This window comes from Vidua macroura, chromosome 1 (assembly GCF_024509145.1).
Source record: "Vidua macroura isolate BioBank_ID:100142 chromosome 1, ASM2450914v1, whole genome shotgun sequence".
Taxonomy (NCBI): Eukaryota; Metazoa; Chordata; class Aves; order Passeriformes; family Viduidae; genus Vidua; species Vidua macroura.
The window spans coordinates 62,285,284-62,309,966 of record NC_071571.1 but is presented as its reverse complement, the minus strand read 5'-3'; the positions used below and the strand labels follow the sequence as shown (position 1 = coordinate 62,309,966).

General features: G+C 37.7%; 1 protein-coding gene across 1 annotated transcript; it reads right to left on the bottom strand.

Annotated features, from left to right (window-relative positions):
- Positions 1 to 714: 714 nt before the first annotated feature.
- PRL (prolactin) lies at positions 715 to 6,520 on the bottom strand. The gene is made up of 5 exons (XM_053985659.1): positions 6,493 to 6,520; positions 4,867 to 5,048; positions 4,371 to 4,478; positions 2,777 to 2,956; positions 715 to 906 (listed from the first exon to the last, which is right to left on the bottom strand). The coding sequence occupies exons 1-5, from the start codon at positions 6,518 to 6,520 to the stop codon at positions 715 to 717; spliced, it is 690 nt and encodes a 229-aa protein (XP_053841634.1).
- Positions 6,521 to 24,683: the final 18,163 nt, after the last annotated feature.

The window sequence follows — 24,683 nt, the reverse complement described above, 5'->3', positions numbered from 1 at the left end:
CTTCCCTTGGAAATTACTTTTCTCATCAGTAGAGATGTAAATATATCTGTATCTCTGTCCTTAAAATACTGGATGTGTCTTCTCTCTCCATGGATTGCATGGGGAATCAAAGGCTGTGTTAGCCAGGATGGATTTAACTTTTCTCTCCCCTGCTCTGACAGATTTTGTACTGAGTAAAAGAGTTGATAAAAGCAGATTGGATTTCAGACAAAAAATTCACTTTAGGGTAGTTTAGTGCGATTAATCTGCCTTTTTATGTCCCTGCTTTTTGTTTCCTCTCTTTTTGGAGAGGGTGTAAAGACCAATGCAAATAAGAAATCCTCTCATCAGTAATTGGAGATTGAGATCCCAAAAGAGAAGCTATTGTTAAAGGTATACACCATGCCATCTATTTTTCATTCACTGATACCACCCAGTGTTAACATGCTTTTGGATTTAAGAACATTTTTATTTGTATCTGCATGACCTGTTTATCACTGAAATACTACTAGGGGAGGAGATTAGGCAGAAAAGTATATTCTTGTCATACAAGTAGTTGGTAATATTTTAAAGCACTGACACATGTGGTGCTAAATGTTGCAGCCAGAATTCATACAAACATGCCTGAAAGTTACTGATGATACAGGTACTGCACAGTGTGTGATTTTCATAAAGTAGCAAAGCATCAAGAACACACGATGAATGACTGCAGTACATGATCAGGCCCATGACTACTCAACAATTGTTGTTGTGGATTAGGCGGCACTTCAAAACCTTGAGATAGTTGTCAATTTTGTGGGAATCTCGGCGAAGGCAGTGCAGCAGGTTGTAAAAGGCAAAGAGCCTGGAGTCCTCATCAGCAAGCTGCAGGGATGGAAGTCCATCCCACGGAGTGTAAATGTCATTTTCGACCTCCCCAGAGTGAACCTAAATACACAAAGTAGTATTAATACTAAATGATAGTGAGCCTGACTGGATGTAGAAGGCAGCATTTAAAACACTGCTCTTGAAGAATGCTAGTTACTAGTGGATGGCTTCTAATGTGCTTTCTGTTGTGGCTCGCATTATTCCACACAATGTTCTATATCTTCATTCAGATTTTGAACAAATTTGCCAGATTTTTCACATTGCCAGTTATGTGAAAAGCATAACTGTCTCAGTAGCATTTTAAGAGAACTAGTGTGTTAACCAGTATTCAGAGAAACCTGACTTTGCAGAGAAATCAGTCCTTCCTTCATGCTTAGATTTATCAGGGACATCTCTCTTTGGCTCCCTCCACCTTGAAAACTTTGCTAAAACTTGTTCTTAGAAGTTGTTTGTGTGCAACAAACAGATTAGTCTCAGCCTTTATCAGAAAAATCTCTCAGTAATACGTATTCAGAAGTACTGGGCTCCATCAAAAAAAAAAAAAAAATGCCGAGTGATATAATGACCTCTAATGTTAGAAAGCTACATGTGGGAACACATGTAGTGAGTTAGTATCTGAGGTGAAGACTGGTTTAGGTCTCCTTGTTTGAAGACAATCATTAATTTTCTCTTATCACATAAATCTATCTTTCATAGCATGAAGGAAATCTGTCCCTAGTGGTGCTTGTGCACCATCCTTATTCACACAAGTCATACTTTGAAAAGACATATAGGAGAGTATCTGTGGAGCTGCTATTATTCAGTTTAAGCAAAAGGTAAAAAAAATAGACCCACTATGACTTAAAAATATGGTTTGACACTAATGAATGAGGCAGTCTTATCTCTTTCTGTAAATAATGTGAATGAGAAGGTGGTGACAGGGCAACTGGAGCAGCACCTGACTTCTTACTCTTATCTTGGACCCTCAGCTGTGCCCTTTTTACACATGGATGTGTGATAGAGATGTATTTGATTACACTGATAAATGTATTTTTAGCCTGGATGGTATAAGGTTTCAGAGTGAAGAGACACCTAACTGAAAGAGAGACCGTGAGTGATCTAGTGGAAAGTGGTGGATACAGGGATACAGTGATGGTGGCACTCTTTGCGTTGTTCAGCTGCTCAGAGCAGTGAAGTCAGAACCTCTTGTCAACAACTAACTCACTGAAAGAATGATAAATTCACCGACTAACAGAGGGCCCTTTAAAAATAAACAAACGAGAGCTGGTTTTATTCAGGAAAGCTTTCAATCAATTAGTGGTAACAAGAGCTATTCAAGTACAGGTTTTGTGAGACAGCAGCCTTATTGTCTAAACTCACAAGTATAGGGGGAAACAAGTCAGACACAGAGTCCAGAGGAATCAGTATGGTGTGAAAAGAGAAATGAAAGATATCAGGGTTACTTTGTATGCCACATCTTTGCAATAGCCCAGATTCCCAAAGCTGTTTTAAACACAGTATCTGTTTCCAAAACCTCTGCATAATACCTATTTGTATACAGATGCATGTAAATATGCTGAAACATATACATGTATAAATATGTGCTTATGAAAAAAATGGAGATGTATCCTTAAACAATCAGGATTACAAATTGAAAATACTCAAAGATAGAATGACCATAGTCAGTCCTGATGATTACACCTTCCCCTGAAGCATAACTGGGAGTGTGATGGGTTATTCTGTGACAATCATATCATATTTTCTCTTTAGAAATTGCAAGATAGCAGAAGTAAAGAAACCTGAAAGAAGAAAGCTGAAAAGTTCTCAGACTCAACTACTTTCTCTCCCTTGTTTATTTTCACATCTACCGTTTCCTTTCATAGGGAGAGCCTATCAATATATATGTCTTCCTTAAAGCAATTGGCTAGAAAGGTGTTAAGGACCCACTTACCCGCCCAACTATTTTCTCCATTCCTTCTAGAAGTCGCTTGCTTTGTTCTTCAATCTCCACAGCCTTCCAGAGAATGGTTTCTGGAGCTTCTTTGATTCTTTGTACTTCAGAGGCCAGGTGGATCAGGGGATCATTCCAAGAACGTAGAACTCCCAGTATTAAATTCAGTAGGTCTTCATGCTGCACACCCATAGTAAGGAAAGGTGGTTACAAGAAGAAAGCTAAATTCTGGTAAAATTAGAAGGCATTTAGAGCAGTGTCCTCAGACACTGATTTAGGAATTTATTCCAGCACCTCTCACTGAATGTGGCCTATAGCCCTGTCTTAGATACCTCTGTGCAATTGCATTTTTGAAGTTTTTCATTGGTGTCATCATGTTCTACAATGTTTGCATGAGCCATATTGCAGTGGAAAATATAATTGAACACTCTCAGCATTAAAGATTAGTAAGCATACCTGTGTCTCATCTCTGTGAAAGCAAACCCAGAACTCCTTATCTGATTTTTGATGAATGTTTTAAAATCCACTGATTATTATATTTTTTTTTTAAATTTAGTACTGACTGGAAGATGCACGTTATGGTAAACCACCAAATAGCTTTTATTGCCTCTACATTACCCTTCTGTCCTCCCGTTTGAACAATAGTGTTTCCAGCAGTAGCTCTCTGGTTTTAAAAATTGTCCTTTCTTGTGGGCAATAGGAATTCATCAAGCTTATGGTTAAGTTTGTGGCAGTATTAAACCTTTTCTTCTTTGCTAGATGCACAACCCAGGGCTGTGAATTCTATTGCTCCCACTAGAATTTCTAAATGGCACACTATGAAGTTGGTAATACTGTGGGATTGTAAAGATAACACTACCACCATGAAACAGGTAGGGATTTCACTGTGGAATAGACCTATTTATACAGCTCTGCTTATTTTTTTCTCCAGAGAATTTTCAAATTGTATCTGTGAGAATAGGCTGAATGAGATCATCTTCACTGAAGTTTATAATTATTATAAATGATGTATGTATATATTGTGCTTCTATTTACAGATATTTTGCAGATTTTCACACTAGAGTCTTTGTATTTCGATGATGATGTGACCACTTTTGCCTACTGGTAACAGAAAGAATATCTTTTCAATGTTTTTTTAGTAATGCCAGCGTTTTGAGTTACCAGAAAACTATTTACCTCTGTCTACATACAGCAATGTGTTTTATGCTTGCAAATACATTAATTGTTTATAAGATGTTTTAAGATAATGTTTAAAGATTGTAGTGTTGTCAGTACTGCACAAACACGGTAACTGGCATTGCTCCATGAGGTAGTATTTTAACTGGAATTAAGATGCAGTGATTAAATGTACCATACAGGAAAAGGAAGGGATGATGAAAGTACTGGTGCTTATATATGCTGTATGGTTTGTAACTTAGTATCAGCAAATGTTTAATCAACTTTGGCTTCTTGGTGCTTTTCTCTTCCCGGCTTTTTTATTCTGATTGAGTTGATCTCCCTCTCACTCTGAAAGATGCCTCACTATTCCATAACCCTCCTTCCCTGCCTTCCCCTTCTCCATCTTGCACTGAATTACACTGGAGGTGGGACTTACATGAATCTGCTGAGCCTGCTCCTTATCTTCAGGAGTGGTTAAAGACGCAGTGTGGCAGCTGTTGACAGCTTTTGCAATGAAACCCCGCCCCTGGGCATAGCGTTCATCCTGCAGATCAGCACGGACAGGTGTTATTGAGACAGAAAGGTAAGAGCTTCAGCTCAAACACTGTGCTAGCTAATCATTGTTCCATAGTTTTTATTGCCACTTTTATGCTGTAAAGGTCAAAAGTTTCTGGTGAGTCTCTAGAGTGGAACTGGCACCCAGCAAAAACAAATGTTCCACAGATAAATAATGATAGGAAAATGGTATCTTTTAATAGAAGTGCTGGGGATCTTAGCAACATTCAGGACTATATACCAATTTGGTCACCATTTGGACTTTCACCAGACAGCAGTCATATTTGTTTACTTATTATATGTTAACATATGTTTATGATTAAAAAGTATTAAATTGCAGTTTTATATTTTCTTTCTCTCAGGAAAAGACTACTTACAAATTCATTGAACATTTCCGAAGAGAGGAAGTGAATGTAGTGTGAAAGTTTAACTGCTCGGTCAAAAAGCTCCTCAAGGGAGAGCTGGCAATTGACAGATCCATTGGGGCAGATAGGCAAAGAGGTCACTCCTTCCTTTGTCAGAAGCATGTGGGACACCAGAAGGGCTGCCAGCAACAAACCTGTTCAAGTTTAAAACACGGTAAAATGGGCTCACATTGAATTGCAGGCGTATTTAGAAGCAGCTGTGAGAGCCAGATGCTGGATGATTTGGGTTGTGCTGTCACACGGCTCAGAGTACCCCCCCGTGCTGGCTGCTGAACAACAGTGGAGGACAGATACACTGTAATTCTATACTTCTTTTATCCTTTCTCCCCTCTGTCATCGTCATGGTATAGCAGAGCCAGTTACAGAGTTTGAGGAGGCAAGGGGAGACAAGGTAACCCATGCTGTAGTGTATTCTGAAGTCTCTTACAGAATGATGAACAGGAAGAAAAAACAAATAAAACTTCTTAGTGCAAATATAGATACATAATTATATTTACACAGATATATAAGTTTGGAAAATAGATTTTTTTTTTCTTTCTTTCTTTTTTTTTTTTTTTCCCTCCTCCTCCCAGAGGTCCTTTTCTTCCTTGCAAACATTTGGAGTTAAAACTAATTTTTGTGGGAGGGTGGTTAGGTCACTCTTAAGGCTGTGATTATCCTGGGAGTTCCTTCAAAAGATTTCCAGCGGCTGTGCTTCTTTGCTCGTTAGAGTTTAACCCTAAATTTCCTACTTCTAAGAAATCAGTAATAGTTTTGCCTTTTCTCGTGAGCTTCTGAAACTGATATAGAGGACTTCTAATTATCTAAAGCACAAAACCTCATCTGTTTAAAACTTTTCATGTTAACTCAGCAGAGTTAAGTTTTTTTATTCAGTGAAATAAAATACACAGAGAAAAACAATGGCAAATAATTAAAAGAAAATATTTGGTAAATGAATGTACTTGTTCTGAGACTTTTACTTCTGGAAATTGACCTGTTACCTATATTGGTTCTCTAGACATTTAAAATGCTCAATTAAAGTGTTCATCATAAATCAGCAAAACTATCCCTAAGGATGTCACATGATAAGTTTCTTTATAGCTCTACATTCAAAAACGTGGATTTACACAATATTGATGTAAGACTTCCTCCTCCCCCCTGAGCAAAGAACATGCTGGATGCTGCAGTTAGGAAAGTACTCTAAGGAATAACTCTATGAAAACCTGAGACTTGTTGGCTTGGAGAGTCAATGAATGTATTGAAAACATTAATTTTGAAATTACCACATCACCTCTAGACTTGTGGGTAATGACGTCTGGTCATAGCCTTCTGAGTGGTACAGCAAACCAGTCCAGATCCAAACTTTCACGTGCAGGTGTGACATCCCTCAAGCCAATTTTTTGTGACGCCACCCAATGCAAAGGTACTCTTAGACGATAAAAGGCATCAATCTCCTTTCTTCAGGTTTTGCCCTTCCTGGAAAATTATGTGGCTGGAAGACCTCAGTTTCTAGATCTGTTGCATTGCAGATGCCTCCTAATTCAATTGAAATGGAAACAAGTAGAAAAATTGTCAGCAGGTGAATGTTAAAATTCTTACCTTTCAGTGAAGCCCCCTTGGTGCTCATGGTTGGGATCTCGATGATGACTTTCTTTACCAGAAAGAAATCTCATTACTTGCTGTTATTTTCTGCACATACCGCTTTTATATACACCATGCAGGGTCCATTTTGCATACATTCAGCAGGTTGTGGAGTTTGCCTCCATAATTACAAACATCAAATTGCCTTTCTTCCACATTCATATTCAGTATTTTTTGGTTCTTTTTATTTTTTTTTTTTTTTTTTTGTAATTTTGGATGTGAGGGGGAATTTCATTAATATGTTGAGCTGTGAGATCCCAAGTATGACTGAATGAAGAGAGTGCCAATATTTTTCCCTGAATGAGGTGAAAATGCCATTGATCCTGGAAATCTCCAGTTCTGAGACAGATATTCTTAATGTTTCTAGCCTGCTGTTCCCACTACCCATGACAGTCTTCTCATCTATCCTTGTTGCTTCAGCCATCTAAGCTTGTTTACATTAAAATTCTGGCCATTTGTGGGAGGCAAACAGTAGTTTACAGTATACCCATTGAGAGGAATAGCATAAATTGAACAGAAATTTATCCAGAGTAAAGGGAACTGAGGCTCCTAGAAAGACAGGTAATATGTAAGATTATAGATATGACATTCGTGGTCAGTTAAAAAATATATTACACAGCACAAATCTTGGTATAACTGATCCTCTGTCTGAGAGATGTTTAGAGAAATAGGATGAGTTTTTATATTTAAAAAAAGGAAAAAATTAGAAGAATTGAAGAGGTAGAAGTTATATCTGCTTAATCTGAAATGTCTCATGAATAAGTTAGTATTATTTAAAAAAACAAACCCAACCGCTACAAAACCATTAAATTATTTTCTACATTCAAAAACCCTCTGCGTAAAAGATGGACATTTCCACCACATGCAAAACACGTGCTGTCGTCAGCAGTGAGGTTTGTTCTCAGTTCTGATGCATCTGTGGTAAGCTGCAAACCAGCCTGAACAGGTTGGCCCTGTTTTCTTCTTGTGTGAGGCTCATCTGCATGAATATGTTAGCAAATATATAACCTTTCATCTGTTTCTCAGGTCCCACGGAGAAACTTTCCAAATTAGATGGTCACGATGAATAAGGCATACAGTGTTAATGAATTTTCTTGCCTTTAGGCAACTTGTTCCATACCTGTGGAATGGGTATACATGCAACCCAGAATCCTTCATTATTTCAGGATTCTTGAAGTAATGATGAGCAAGGGAGAAGAAAGGCTAAGCATTTAGGGAAGGCATTCCTTGGGAGACAAGATACTTCAGCAATAAACCAGAACCAGTAACAGGTGGTCTACCTTTGCTAAGTTCTAGGATTTTTGCTAGAACAGTTTGTTCTGCTCAGAGTCTGCACCTTTACTGGAAACTGAGGTTCTGCTGAGTAAATGAAGCAGTTGTTGTCTGCAGCAGGAAAAGTGGCAATTTGATGAAGGCAGTAATATTAAAATGGGGCCACAGCAAAAACTCTAGCATGGGATGGTAGAAAAAACTGCTGTCTTCTAAACCGCAGTTAATGGCTTATGAGCTTGATTTAATTCAGCTGCACTTGAAAACCTACCCCAATAAGATTACAGGTGAGACTGAAAAATCCTGGTATCTTACATTAGAAGGGTCCTGTGAATTAGATGAATGAACAGTTCTCAAACCACCTGTTGTTCTTTCATTCACTAGTCTCCTTTTTTTGGCATTTTGAGGATTTGGTAGTAGGGCCAAATAAGGCACTGAGTTAATTAATATTAGGGACTAGATAACAAAGGCAACAGGTAAACTCCCTATTCTGTCTTCTCTGTTTTTGAACCGGGAGGCTTCTTTGAGGCCTGATGGCATCAGTTGAAGTCAGTATCCTGATATGACTTAGCTTGGAGGATGACTTAGCTGTCTCTTGCTGTGTAAATGTAGACAAGCACCTTAAATGTAGATCACAAGAGAGTGGCTTATTTGAAATCACTGCATGATGTTTTATTTAAAATAGTCTACCACAAAATAATACAATTTAATTTTCTCTTGCACCTTTCATCCTCAAATACTCTACAAACATGAATGGATTAAAATTATCAGCAATCAAGAATCATAGGCAGGAGAGAAGACATTCTCTATAAAGTAGTTAAGTATAAAGGTGAAGTTCTTTTACCAGGTGTGAGAACTGACATAGAGGCTAAGTTTATTTGTGTCTGCACAGGAAGTCTTGAGAGAAAAAATAAAATACAATTTCTGATTCCCAGACCTGCACTTTAAGTGAAGAACATAATTTCTTACTAGTACCAAAGAAGAAAAAAAAAAAAAGGGAGAGAAAGAAAAGAGAGGAAGAGTTACAATAACCAGAGATAAAAGATTTAAATGTTTAATTTTTTTTTGTAAATTAGGAATTTTGTCCAATTTAAAAGTTGAATAAAATCTTGAAAGTAGCTGAAAATGCTTTCTTCTGCCTTTTGAAAGTGACCTGGCTTTATATGGTCCAAAGACATAGAATATGGCATCCCATTGTCTCTGATTATTCTCTGAATCATGGAAAGGAAGTTCATTCTAGCCCCCAGTAACCACTTAATTGCCTAATTTTAACAATAACTCAAGACAAAACTGTAACTAGGTGGATAGTTACCAGTACTGAGGAAAAAGCCTCTGGAACAACACGAGGAACTACAAAGCACAGCTCTGGTTAGCAGCATGTTTCCATCTCCCTTTGTCCTTTCTGCCTTAGAAATATACATATACATACATACATACATACATACATACATACATATATATATATATATATATATATATATACATATGTACATACATTTTTATATCTATATATATATTTCATTATTGCTTTAAAATTATCATATTCCTTTTATCTTCAAGTTCTTTCCTGGAAATAAAATGAGCAGTTGTTACCACCCAATGTAAAAATATAGCAAAGCAGGACTTACTATAGGCAGACTTTATTATATAGCTTTTAGCTCATTATTCATGCTTCATAGGCATTCCATGTGATGTATCCATACTACAGATAACAGCATTTAGTGCTCGTTTCTCAAAACCTTATCTTTTTATCTCATATCAGGTTTCAAACTGTCAATTAGACTGTGGCATCTTGATTAAGAACTATTGATCAATATTGCAAGATCAAATATTCCTATTCTATTTTACTTTATTTAAAGTTTTTGAGATATGCAGTCTTGTGTCTGATTGATGGCTAATGCAGAAGAATGAAAAATCTTTTCTAATAGAATAGGTCCTTGCAGAATACTTAAGTACTTTAATTGAAGACTGGTAATATCACTTGATTTTGACTTTTACTTGCTTAGAAGTATCTGTTTTTAATAACAGAACATTAGTTGATGCAGAAGTTTGAAACATCAAATTTTTGTTATGTTTTTAAATGATTATACCAAAGTGCAGATCATGCAAAGAGGAATGTTCAGAAAAATATTCCTTTATGTGATCTAAGTAATTGACTCTTTGGATGCACATTAAAAAAAAATAAAAAGTGTATGTGTTCTTGTGTTCTTGTGTTCCTGTTTTGCACATGCAATGAGAAATACAAAGAAAGTCAAGGCCCCTCTGTAATTAAATCTGGCAAAGGATGTTAAGAAGAACAAGAAGGGCTTTTTTCGAATACATGAATAACAAAGGAAAAGTAAGGATAATGTGGGCCTGTTACCAAATGGAAGGGACACCCTGGTAACAGACGATACAGAGGAAGCAGAACTACTGAATGCTGCCTTTGCATTGGGACAAGATCAGCCTGCAGGAATCTCTGACCTGGGAGACCAGGGTAGAGGAGTGTTTGAAGGAAGACTTTCCCTTGATCAAGGAGGATTGGGTTAGAGAACACCCAGGCAATCTTGATATCCTCAAGTCCATGGGCCCTGCTAGGACTTATCCACAAGTGCTGAGAGAATTGATGGATACCATAGCAAGGCCACTCACAATCACCTTTGAAAGCTGGTGGCACTCAGTAGAGGTGACTGAGGACTGCAAAAAAGGAAGTGTCATTCTGGTTTCCAAAAATGGCAAGTAAGAGGACCCAGGGAACTACCAGACTGTCAGCCTCACCTCAATCCCTGGAAAGGTGATGGAGCACCTCATTCCAGGGGCCATCTTTGTCTGTATGGAGGACAAGAAGGTGATCAGGAGTAGTCAGCGTGTCTACACTAAAGTCAAATCACGCTTGGCCAACCTAATTGCCTTCTGTGATGAACCAACTACCTGGATAGATCAGGGGAGTGTAGTGGGTATTGTGGAATACAGCTCTGTGGAGAAGGACCTTGGGGTCTTGTCTTTTTTGATAGAATATTTGCTAAATTATCCTGTCAACTTTACTTAGTGGTTGGCTTTGAAAAGTTTCAAAACTGTTTTATTTGGATCGACCCCAAATGTGCTCCTCAGAGCACATTAAATTTTCATAAATTCATAAAACTGTAGAATGCTTTGGAAGGGCATCTTGGTCCAAGTTCATCTTGCTCCAAAGCCCCTGCCATGGGGAGGGGCACCTTTCACTAGACCAGGTTGCTCAAAACCCCATCCAAACTTGTGGAAGATATATTTGGAGGAGGAAAATAAACAGAATTTTTTTTTCAATGTAGATTGTTTTGAATGAAAAATATTTTGTCTTTTATGATTACTCCCTATAAGGTCCATGAAACTTTTATGCAGAATTTAAGTGATTTTCTAGGATTCTGTTAAACAAGGGCTCTTTCTTCTCCCATCTTCTTCATATAGAGAACAGGAGAATTTTAAAAGAATTCTTTCCAAATGTTTGTCTCAGCAAAACCAACAAAATGGGGATTGAGTCCTTTCTTAGTGTGCTTTCTGCATGCAGGCTGGTAAAAAATAGATAAGAACAAAAGCGAAAATAATTACATATGGAGAAAAAAAAGGTGGAAATATTTGGGAGATTTTTGGTTTACTTTTAATTTACGTACTTGTGTGGTTTCATAAAATTTCAGAAGCAGACATAAAAATAAAATGGCAAAACATGTTTTAAAAATAATTTATCAACATTGCCACTATGATGACATACATCTAAGTACACCATGAAATATTAAGTGTGAATCCCAAGTAGAATTCCAGCTAATGATAGCAAAAACTCAGGGAACTTTGCAAAGAATAGAGTAAAAGCTGGCTAGTGTATATTGTTCCTAATACTTGTAGTTGTTTGAAGCCTGTGGCTCAGTGCTCACTAATGCTCTAGCTGTGTATTATCAAATAACTTGGCAGTATAAATTTGATCTGGATCATACATAACTGGATTGTGGCACTTCAGCTGAATTATCAGGAGACCACGTTATGGTACTTATTCTGATACTTGATGCCAGATTTATCTGGCTCTTGGCGGTCGGATGATAAGGATCTGACATCTGCTAGGACAGAGATGCACTACAAAACTTTTTGTCTGAATGTGAAGCGGCAGACTGAGCCTGTGCTGGCTCAACATTTAATGTCTTGTGGTTGCAATATTATTTATTCAATACCTTAAATCCATTTTTCCTTTTTCAGAAGTGAAAAGTAGTGATTTTGAAAGAGAAGAGGAGTCTCTACCCTCCAAAAAATCTTTAGTGTGGGTTACTGGGACCATTGCTGTATTGTTGATGTTTTGACAAGTTGTGACAGCTTCTTCTGTCTACCCAGTTTGAGTTTTGTTCTGCTTCTGGGGTGGTGGAATAACCTGTTGTGCCGTAGCTGGCCTAATTTCCAAAGCTGTGAGATACAGCCCAGTCCAAATGAGGAAGTATGTAAGTATTTGCACACTGACTTATAAGACACTGCTATAAAAACATCACAGTTTTAGTTCTTCCTTAGCCTCAAGAAAAAGCATGATTGATTCTGAGGCACACTGAATATCAGAATTACAAAGACTAAAGACCTAGTGATTTAAATAGTTCCTATGCTTTTTGCTTGTTTTCCCATATATCAGCTTTTATGTAGGATTTGTATCCCTTGATAATGTTCAGATACAATCATAGCTACAATATGCTACAACCAGGTTATTTTCCATAAGGTCCAGATTTCAGCTAATCATCCTTCAGGGTAAAGTAGAATGAGTTGCAGGATTTTACTATGGGTAGACATGCCACAGTGGAATTCACTGGTGTGCTGAGATATTATTGGTATTGGTTTTAGTATTATATTTCTGCAACATACTTCTAATAAAAAGTATTATTATATATATTACTATAAAAAATAAACAGTAAAATTACCATCAGAAGACTGGAATTTTCCTGACAGTGAGTGGGGAATAGCAGAAATAGAGCTTGGCTTAAATATTTGCATATTTTTAATTCTATGGATAAATGCATCACTGGAAAAATATTTCCTTAAGTGCTTTGTGGAACTAGAGTCTGTAAAAGTAAGAGGATTTTTTTTTCAATTGCAAATGCATTGAAAAGAGCACTGAAGTGTGTACAGAGGTTTTGAGCACATTTGAATAGGAAGGATTTCCAGAGATTGTGGTAAGCATGCTTCTGTTTTAGCATGCAGTGTTTAATTTTAGCAATGGATAGTAACAGAAAATGGCAAATGGCAGTTTTGTCCTGTCCTTTAGAAGTGCATTTTGTGAAGATGCATTTTTCTTCCTGATATGAAATGCATGTGAAATATTCATTGGTCCAATAATTTCTGATATATATGTCAGGATTGAATGGAGAGTAAAAGGTCAGCAGAATTTTTTTTTGGGGGAGTGGGGTATTAGCTGAAAGCAAAATAACAGGCAGAGATCTATGCTGATCTTGTTTCTTTGCGAGGATCTTACTTTTAGCTGTGCATTTATCAGAGGAAGAATTGCATGTTGCTGCTCAATACCTCTGTTTCATAATGGAATGGAAATAATACTGAAACAATGTGACCTTTACTTGCTTGTGCTTAAGGAAGCATTCAACATCAGAGTTTTCTCTGAGTGATTTCAAAGCCTATCATATTTTCTTTACTTCATGTGTTTGCTACTGTCTCTAAGCATAATACATAAAAAAAAAAACCCAAACATACAAACCCCAGCGAACCCTGAAGGGATGAGGTATATTTGTATCGGGCATCTCCTGTCCCACAGGAAATTTGGAACCTCAAATCTTATTTAGGATCTCACTAGAATATTTCTTCTATTCTACCTAATTTTAAAAATATTTCAGTTAAGCTTGACATATTTATTGAACCCAGATGAGAAATGAATATTGACATAGATTTTTTGGAAAGATATGTGAAATTATTTTAGTAAAATGCATTCACCTACTTCCTAAAACTGCTTTGTTTGAGGGAAAAGTGGGAAAGTAGTTATCCAGTGACTATATATTCTGTGCTATTAAAAGACATTCTGTTACAAGGTAAAAAATTCATGGAAATACGTATAGATATATACAGCAGGCACAGGCCCTGGTATGTTCTGTGCAGAGGTTGTCACCTATTCCAGGGTGTCTGGCAGGATTTGCTTGTAACTTCAAAACTTATAGCTGATGGCTATATTTTACATGAAGAAATAAATCAAAGAAAAAATAAATTATTGTCAATAAAAGTGAAAAAATATGAAGTTTTAAAGGAAACATTTTTAAACAGAAATAGAAAAATTATAAACAAGAAAACTTTTTGGTAGCAAACATTTCTAAACAGTCCTTAAAAGGTCAGATACATTAAATTGCACACCTGCAAAACAGTTTTATGTTTAAAAATTCATTAAAAAAATATTGAAGGTGCATTTCTGTTCAATCTCTTCTCTAATGAATATATTTGCATATAATCACAGCTTTTCTCCTTTAGTGCTTTCTTACTCATTTCCTAAGTCCTCAGTCTGTAACCTGATCTTGTGGGATTTGCAAAACTGAGGCCAAAATCACCATGGAAATGTCATGACACTGCCATTTTCGGAAGTGCCTGGTCATTGTAAGTGGCTGACATGGTGCAGCCTCATGGCTGAGCAGGAGTAAGAATGTCAAATAAACTGTGCAACTTGTTTCATTGGCCTTGGATTTTTGTGTAAACAGGAAGAGGTAAAGGAATTGTTGCCTGTTTTGTCTATGTATTACACTTAGTTTTTGAAGGTTGATTATAAAATCATTATTTGAGCTACTCTTCAAACACAGCTCTTCCCAAGGCTTGAAGGCTTTCATATTGTTACAGTCTTCCTTGGGGGAAAAAAAAAAGGCAACAACAACCCAATAGGAAGGAGTGGAGTGCAGCACAATCTTTGCGTGACTTTCTCCTTATAGATTTTCTGATTTGGCTGTGGTTTCAAAGCTTGGGGCTAATATTCCCTGTAGAGCATATTTCAGGAGTGTTTGGCTATATATATTGGGATGATGCGTGAAACACATCATAACATTCCACCTTGTAGACACCAGAAAGGATAAAATTTTTGTAGTGAATAAAATTATCTTGTTTGTATCCTTTATAAAAATGAATATGTTAAACGGAAGTAGTTAATTTAAAAGAATGTATATACTAAAAGTAATTCTAATTAAAGGGCTGAAATTTTATTCAAATTATGATATTCTTTCCTTTAAAAAAAAACAGGGGCCTGACACAAATTCTGTACAAAAAATTCTGCTTTTCTGAGCAAGTATATTTTATAACCTTCTTAAACTTGTGAGTTTTTAAATCAATCTTTAAAAAGTGGAGGAGTGACCTGTATCAAAATAGTACATTTTTACATTCACTTTTGCTGTGAGGGACACAATCATACTAAAGATTTCTGATATACTCTAAATCTTATAATAAAAAAAAATATTTCAGTAATATGTAGGAGAAAGAAAGCCAGGTTACAATTAATGATGATCGAAGAACAGAATGCCTCAGTTTTTTGAATATTTATTTCTCATTTTTATAACAGTGGAACAAAAGGGTATTTCATGTTGACTTGCAAAATTAAAACAGAGTGGTATGAGTTTGCAGCACGTTTTGCCATTATGGCTCTTGAGTTCATGTGTAGACATATCCTGTAGCTGGATCCATTATTTTCAAATGGCTGTGAGCTGATGAGTCCAAATAATTAAATGGGGATAAAAAGACAGCAGCAGGTTTTTTTTTCAGTTTACACCAGACTTGTTCTGGAGAAAAATAATCTTTATGTAAATCAGTTACTGTAACTCGAATATTTTTCCTGTTGTAGTCAGTTTATCTTCCACAAAACCTTCTTTCCTATATTGGTCATAAATCGGTGGCTGTTAAAAAAAAAAAATAAAGAAATACAAATAAACAAACAAAAAACCCAAACCATTTTCATTTTAAGCAGTGTCAGTAGAAACAAACCCTTTTACTTATTAGAAAGAGTGATCATCACAAGGATATAAAGGCAAAGTGGCCAGTCATTTTTATAGTGCCCCAATTTTACTCTCTGCCTTGTATGAACAAGTATGAAGGATTTGTAACTACACTGGCAGTAACAGAACCTGCAGGTATTTGGTTTAATAAAGACCTCATTGATACCATAAAATCTTAATGTGAGGTAGAGCTGCTCTTAACCGTTCTCACTCGGCTAGATGTGAAGAACCTTCAAAGTCTGTAAACATGCCAGCAGTAAATTACTATACATTCCCTCCAGCCACCTTTCACTGCAAAAAGGTTTTTAATTTAGATCCCTCATATCTTTTAAAGGCTTAAAAAAATTTCTCCTTATCTTCTTTTTTTTTTCTTTCTCTATTTTCCTCTTTTCAGAACATGAATCTGTGAGGAGGAAAAAGAAGACAACAAAAATCCTTGACATCTGGGGAGAATTTCAAATAGCTTTTTGCCTTCTGAAATGAAACCTGGAAGGTTTTTTAAAAAGATGAGTAAAAGGACCAATCAGCAAGAGATAGACCTAACATATCTGAAAGGCCCATGTGAATGTTCAGTGCTCTCCACTGGAGATTTTGTGGAGGAATATGGTTAGTCTGAAGGCTTTTTCCTAAGAACATTAGTTCAGAAAGGGCTGTTAGCCTCTGAATAAAAGCAGACACAATTGCTATCACATTGTTCAGGACTGCGTTACACACACATGCCTCAAAATGACTGTGGAAGAAAAAGGAATATAGCATAAAACCCTTCAGAAAAATATACTGCTGGTGTTTCTGTTTGTTCTGTTTTCTATGGGGAGATGTCCCTAGTCTTTCTGTTTTGTGATAGATCTAAGGTATTGTGGTATGAATTCTAGAGGTTTGGAATAAAATCAGTAAGGCACGTGTTGATATTTCTGCAGGAAGAGTTTTAATATTGTATCTTCTAATACCTTTGGGTCTATGACTATTTCTATAACCCTGATGGAGTGTGACTTGTCTGTATACAAAGGCATAGGTAATGTGCATAAACTGCACATAAAATTATGCTCTGTTTTCATTCCTTCAGGATCATCCGCACATCATATAGCCCTATTTAATTTGTACTGGCTTTGGTTTTCCTTTCTCAACTGTTGCATATGTTTTATTTGTGCCCTACTGTGACACCACAGGAAAAAGAAAAGGTTGTTTGACCTCCTAAAATCCATTAGTCTGCCACCTATCTTCATGTATCTAGATGTAATGATGTCCATACTTGCATCATACAACTCACACACCTACCTCATTTTGTTCTGGATAAATGGTCTGGATCAGTCCAGAAATTTGTTTCACAGACACATCTAGTCACATGCACACTAGAAACCTCCCACAGAAGCATGTGTGCATGCAAACTCAATTCACAGGCTTACTGCATGCAATAGGTGTCAGACCCAGTTAAAGATTCAGGAAAAGTTAGAAGGCCACAATCCATGTTGATTTGTAATGCCCTTGACAGAGTAAGGTTCCATGCAAGCAATAGAATGGGTGATCTGGCTGCTCTCAGCCTTCTTTCCTAGAGTACTTTGTGCTAATGGAAGACCAGCTGATCTTAGCACATTGTCAATTGAATTGGACTATTTTTGTCAATAGGTCATGCACTTGGCATATGTGATCCTATGGCCAGAGTTAGAGAAATGCCATGGTCTTCCTTGGGATAGTTTGACATGATGCTGAATTAGTGCAGTCTGTGGGATGAAGTTTGGTACAGCTCCTCTACTAAAACATACCCCTATAGATTTAGGGAAGAATTACATTTCAGATCCTTATTTTGAATAGCAGTGAAATCTACTGTTTTGAACACTGATAGGGTTTGGCAAAGAAAAGACAGAATTATAAGGAAACAAGTAGGTTTCTTTGCCTCATTTATAATCTTGTTGCTAATGAATATTGCTTGCATGAATATGGAAGGTAATAGGGAAGTAATTTAACTTTGATGCACTGTTTGAGAACATATAACTTATAAAACTTACTTTTCTTTCTGGAAAAGATTTCTTAACTCATTTTAATTTGTGATTTTTGTTCAGAATTTTAGGTATTGGAAGTATACTGTTGCCATATCCTTGTTGTTATTTTAAGCTTGGCAAAATCCATGTAGGGTTTAGCAAAACTGAGAATAGTTATCTATCTCATTCCTACTAACTATCAAAAATGTTATCAGCTAAGTAGATTTTATTAGTAATAATGTATATATTTTTTTGGCAGGACAAGAATTACATGACACATTTCCTTGAAGTTTCCTACCAGCTACTCCAATAGTTTTTTGAAACAGGCTTTTAATAAAGAGGAGGCATGTATCATTCCCTCAGGGTGTCAACCAGGTTGCTGGATAATTCTGGAAACAATGAGTCCCATATCTAAGCCTAGTTCCACCAAGATCCAGCCTGCATTCTGAGATTCTGCTCAGATTTTTTATCATAGAATATGGTGGAATGAGAAGGGATCTATGGATCTATTTGTATATAAATGGCATTTATATATATAAATTACTAGAGTCTATTTATGGATGAAAAGATAGGGATTAGATATTTTCATATTTTAAAAAGATTAGTTGATGCAAAATACTGGTGTGCTGCTCTGCTCAGGAGACTCTGGAAACCAGCTTGGTGCCGTTGGAACCCAGAAATGTTTTTCAAATAGGCTTAAGGGCCATCTGGGCTAGAGGTATTTAAGTTACTAGCACAGCCATGGATCCCTACTGCCCAATTTAGATTTGGCATTCATTTTGGAATTTGACCATTCAGAGAAAGAGCAACATAAAATTGTATCCATCAATTGTTTTTAACTGTGGGTGAGTAATACTGAATCCAGAGGAACCTGATGTTCTGTCCTTGCTAAGAAAGCTGGAGGATGAGTTGTATTACTGAGGAGTCTGTCATTTAAACTTATTTGTGACAGTGTTGTTTTATTTGGGGCTTATGAGCCCCAAATCACCTCTTTTGTTTAGTCTGAGAGCTATTTCTCAACACAATTCTCTGAGACAGAGGCTCAAGAGAGCAATACTGTAACACTCCTTCCTAAAGGGAAGACTGGACCCAGGTTTTGGAGGAGCTATGGCACAAAATAATAGCTTCTTTGTCATGCTACCCAATATACTGGAAGATTTCAGATGCCGTGTTTGCCATTGCTATCTAGTTTGTCTACCAGTTGTCTTCTCTCCTGTTTCTTTCCCTACAGTTCAACACAGAACCAGATCTAGCTCTAAAGTGTGAGTGAGGAGAGATGGAATCACCTTAATTACTTTGTTGGCTGTAGACAGCAAAAAGCTGCAGTGTTTCAATTTTATACCCATCAACTGTCACCTAATTTAGTGGATACTCATTGATCTCCAGCAAAGAATTTTGAAATTATAATCAATATGAAGATGCCACAGAGGAATAATAATGAACTTCTTAGGAGCTGGAAATCCATTTAATGAATCAGGAGGTTGAGTAAATAATACCACATGTATGTGGTGAGAGCTGTCTGTATAACTGTGGTTACAGCTCCAAATCATTCCTAAATATCCTACAAAATAAAAGTAGATTTCGTCATTATTATTGGAAGGTCTGCTCATGGGACTATATCAAATGCAGTTACAGCAGCATAAAACATGAGAAACATGAAAGCGCTTGTTTCTTTTTTTTTAAAGAGAGGTAGTTTTCTTTGATTTTATGGCAAAGCATGTGTATATTTTTATATGTGAGGAGGGTAAAGACATAGGATGAAAGTGGATGAAAGAAAGCTGCAACAAAAAGTGAGGAACACTTATTCCAAAGGGAAGAGTACTGCCTAGCTGAAAGATTGACAGAAAGGCTTCGGTGACTCTTGCTGGTATCTTGCTGGGATCTTGTAGTGGTTTCACTGCTTCACCCAGCTTCCTGTCTGTGGGCCAGTGCCATACCTCATGAGCTTGCATGGCACAGGCCACAGGAGTGAATAATCTGAACCCCAGAAGGGGTTAGAGCATTTAGACCAAGCTTGTACTGTGTAATCCCAGATCTGATACTGATATTCCTGTGTGGCCTTGATCACGTTCCACAACATTTTTGCCTCATTAGCTTCAGCAATAGAAGTGGGTGATACTCACCTGAGGGCCTCATAGGAAATTTTCTACTAACCAAGCCATCTCTAAGGAGCTGTAATGTGATTTTGTGTATTGACTCTGATCAGACAGCACTCTTACCCATCAACTGGCTGGAGACTTAACAACCTACCCTCAGCCAGATCTATGACACAGTTAAGTGGTTATGTGTGATTTCTCTATCGAGCCATGTGTTGGGTGCTGTTTCTAAATAAGAGAAGTGGTAATGGACTAAAGATTCCCATCTGTCTGACTTAGGTACAGGAAGCAAGTTAATGGTTCCACAGCTGTTTCTGCAGCTCTCTCTCCATGCTGTCCCTCTGCGGGAGAATGCGTAGAGCAGAGGGAGCAGGCTGCTGAGGGATTGACTGGGTGACCTCTGAGGCCCTTCCAACCTGAGTGATTTTATGATTGCATAATTTGAGGCATGTGTTAAAGTGGGCTGATCTTAGAGTGTAATTAGGAAACAAAGAAAGAAGCCAGAAATCTATGGCCATTTCTTCCATTCTTGCTGCTTTATATTCTGTCAGTTTAAGACTAGAGGACCGTGTGTCTGTGTGTCTCTTGATTATAGAGCAGTACCTAAAAGACCAGTATCTGGCCTTTTTGCTGATTTCTTTTAACATTGGAGAAGGACTGTTTATGGCAGCTCTGCTCTTCTCACATCACAGAAACTACAGAAACTTTGCTGCCTCCTGGGAGTGTACTGCTAACATGCTTCCCTGTATACATGCATAGGTAAAACCCCGATATGCTCCCACAATCATAACAGCCACCAGCTGGTTCTGGCCACAAGAAGACCTCATGCTGTGCCTGAGAGCTGCCTTTCTCAGTGGCATTTTTCATATAGCAGAAGCAAGGGTACAGGGCAAGTGATTTGCTCTGCTTGTAGCAGAAGTTTATTCCCAGCTATCATCTTTCACGAAGACACCTTGGTCCACACTAAACACAAGCCATTGGTGATTCATCCAATACTGATCCCCCTGCCTGCACCTGGCAGTCTTCCAAACTACCCCACAGGACAGATGAATTGCTCCCATGGTCTGTATGTAGCCCATGGGCTGTAGACTGATGACTACACTGCCTCGATTACCAGAACTATACTGCTTTAAAGGCCCGAGAGGTGTTGAGAACAGATTCACTGAACGCTTGAATTCTTTGCACTCCTGAGCTATGCGACAGGCAGTGTTTAAAAATAGAAAGCATGACTCCCTTTGCAGCCCCTTTCCCAGCGATTCCTCTGGGTGGATGAAGTCATGCCCACAACTCGCTGCCCCATGAGTGGGCAGCCTGTCTCCGGCAGCGTCAGCAGGAGCCAGCACGGCGAGCTTAAAAGACTGTCAGGGGTTGGCAGGTCATCCACCCAAAGGCAGGAAAGAAGGGGGAGGGAGGGAGAAAAATTGAAAAATAACCACAAAGAGAACAAGCTCTTTTTTGAAATTGGAAACTTTAAAGAAAAGATTTATGAACCTTTGGGTTTATGAAACCACCTGGTGCTTTGGAGTTTGCTGCTGGTTAAATTTGGCAGTTCAAAGTTTGGTGGTTGTTTTCCTCCATTTAAAAAAAAGAGAAAAATACATTTAGAATAGTCTAATTCCACATGCGCATTGATCTTTTAAAACTCACGCCCACTTAACTTTGAGCTCTACTTGTAAAAATCAGAAAGATTTAAGGGGGGAAGCCTGTTACTTTTTAAGGACAGCTTCACCATTTGTGGTGCGCGTTGAGCAGCGCGGCCCCTGAACTCCAGCTTTGCTGTCTGCTTAGTTTCCTCATGGGTGCGCAGTGTGACTTGTGTTCTGTTTTGACAGTTGGTGACCTGCAACCCCCAACCCATAAAATGTTTAGGCTGAGGACGCCTGAGAGGAGCTCTCAGACGTGATGGTTGGCGGCTCTTTTGAGACAGGCCCATCATCTTTCCCCCCAGCCCATATATAGCAGCAACGTGGAGCCTGCGGGTTTTGCTCACACAGCAATTTGAGTCAGCAACTTACCCCAAACCTCTGGTTCTGGGTGTCCAAAGAAAAGAGGGGTAATAATGACAGGAGGAGAGAATAAGCATCTCATTTTGCCTTTAGGGTCCGACTACATTTGAGCTTGTGGGTCTCAGCCATGATGCATGGCAGCAAAATGCAGTTTAAATTCTGCTTTTGCAGGAGCATCTGAAGCTAGAAGGGATTGTTAGAGAGTTATGAAGTCTGTCCTTTGGTACTAAAACAGCAGCAATACAGCTTAATTTTTTTGTAGCTCGTTTCCTCCTGCTGTTTTTATACTGACTGATTATGCCTTATTACAATATTTGTAGAGACAGATAGTTATTAGATTTGGATGAATCATTCAGAATGAACAATTTATTCAGCACGTTGCTTATTTTGCCTTCTTAAGTTTGCAATTAAAAACTGTGTTACTCCTAAATGCATTCATTATTTCAAAATTAGCTGTCAGTTACACGAGTGAATATTCTTGTTCTGAGTTAATGTGCAGTCATTTTCATGAAAAATATTGGTAATTTCCAGTGCTCTGGCTAGCTCTGTGACTCAGGTGAGGCTGTCTCTGTTGTCCTTTTGAAGATGCAAGTATTATAGTAGCAATAATGTTATTCTGGTACGTTGTGTTTAATTCTAAACAAATTTAATTTCAGGTTGTTAGGGCTTAATTATAGACTTGAAAACATGGTGCAGAAGTGTTTATACATAACCAGGTATTTGAGATTAAAGTTACTCTCTTGCCAAGTTTTCATTAAATGTTTAGAGAAAGTGAAGGATGCTGACCTTTAAGGACTAATATAAGAATGTGTATGAAAGCCTCAGTTTTATAACTGGTGAAAAATAACATCTGTTTCTTCTTTCTTCTGTTAATTCTCCTTTGACATGGCCAACCTTGTAGCATAAATGGGAGGTTTCTTATCGCATCCGAATATCTGTCTATGGCAGGAGTTGCAGCAGTCATTGCAGGTTAAGCAAAACTGAAGATTTTTGTTTCCAGTCAAAACCACACATAACAGGTAAAGTTCACTCTTGTAACCCAGTAAGAAGATTTAAAGAGCTGGTCTGTTTCTAGGTTTGCCCTGTGACTTCTGACCCTCCTGTCAAAGGCTACACTTGGCAGTATAGCTTGTCCTCTGGCTTATTAACTCCTAAGATCACCTCATATACCTGGCTCTGCAATTGGAATTTTACTAGTTTGGAGCTTATTAACTCAGCGTCTAATTGCCAAGATCCATCTGCAAGGGATAAAAAATATGCCTGGGAAAAAAGTTTCAAATGGTACAGGATTATTTTTTTTAGCACAGTGATAGGATTAATTCACATGCTAATTCTGCATTTTTGCTCTTCACTTGGCAGTTTACAGCTCTTGAAAGAGAGTTTATGTGCTCTGTCCTTTTTCAGGACAAATGTGAGTTTTTCTGCTAATTCAGTCTTATGTCAAGAACATGCAATAAAGGTTATTTCTCCACAGCAATATGCTCCATGGTAAAAGAACTGATTCCTAGGGATCTAGGTTAAATTTCTGACTCTTCCTTTATGTTCCTATGCATGTTACTTCACAAGTTTCTGCTCTGGTTCTCTATGTGCAGAGAAATTGACCAACTGGTCTTCTGTGCCACCATTTATATTGCTAGTTAAAACTGAAAAGTATTTAATCTGAGGATCACATGCACTGGGTGCTAGTGTAGAGTTCAGCACACAGAGATTATGACCTTGTTTGGGGTCACGCTTTTAATATTCCTAGGAGGTGGGCAGGATTATCCCCATTCTTCTGATAGGCCAGTTGAGGAAAAGTAAAGCTAAGAGATTATTAGAAGTAAGAAAGTAGAAGGAACTCCATGTTCTTTTCCAGATTTTTGCTTTACTTGCATCTCAAGCCATCTTTAGACACAGGCAAAAAGTGGGCATTCATCTTGGAAATCTGAGTACAGGCAGATAGCCCTATGAGCCTTCCTCTTACCATGATGACAGCAGAAGTTAATTGACCTATGGTGCTAATCCCTTGAAGCAATTCTGCTCACGAGCAAAGTTACCTGTCTCAGAAAAGCACATATTCCGTACGGGCACACATTTCCTGCAGGAAAGGTTAGGTGGTTATACCTTTTCACATTCAGTTCCAGGACAGAATTGAGTATGCCAGTGCTTGGAAATACTGGAAATATTATGTGGATGCTTTTGGTGAAATATTTTCATGTATAAATCTTGGTGCCACAGAAGGAAATACCTCTGTTTCTTCCAATTTTAAACAATTTAAGTGGAAGAAAATTGGGAAAAGGGAAAGGGGAAAACTGGTAGTGGAGAAACTGCTCACATTTTCTGTGCTGTCTTGGAAGCCTAAAGTTTCTGGCTCTTTGGAGCAATGAGAATTTTGACATTTAGTTCCATAGGCCCAAGATATCATCCTCTGCTTACTCAGTTTCAGTTTCCTTGTGTTGGACTATCAGAATCCAACTGTAGAAGCAAATTTCTCAGCTGCTGGAGCTATCGAGTAATCAAGGTATTACTCAGGAAACTAAAGCTCTTTTGACTTTCAACCTGGGGCCCACGAGAGTGATGTAAAAGGATGCTTGCCTCACCTGTGGCTAATTAACTAAAATTAAGTGAAGCAGAACTCAAGAACTGTAATAATTTATTTCCATTGCAAAAGGATGCAATGTCTCAAAAAAAAAAAAAACAACAAAAAAAAACCCAAAAAAAAAAAACTGAAAAGACATAAGAACTACACTAGGCAATAGTCTTGTTGCGAAATACAGTAACACAGTCACATCGTGGCATACAGTACGAATTCCACAAACACTGATGGAGGCTCAGGTCAGAAGTGCAAGCATATGTGAAGAGCAGTGGGTGGAGAGA

What these genes read in the sequence shown, in the direction of transcription:
- PRL (XM_053985659.1), bottom strand. Translation starts at nt 6,520, where the DNA reads ATGAGCACCAAGGGGGCTTCACTGAAAG. An exon ending in CGGAAATGTTCAATGAATTT is followed by an intron (nt 4,479 to 4,866) that starts GTAAGTAGTCTT and finishes GCTGATCTGCAG; the next exon opens with GATGAACGCTATGCCCAGGG. An exon ending in TGGAGAAAATAGTTGGGCGG is followed by an intron (nt 907 to 2,776) that starts GTAAGTGGGTCC and finishes TTGTGTATTTAG; the next exon opens with GTTCACTCTGGGGAGGTCGA.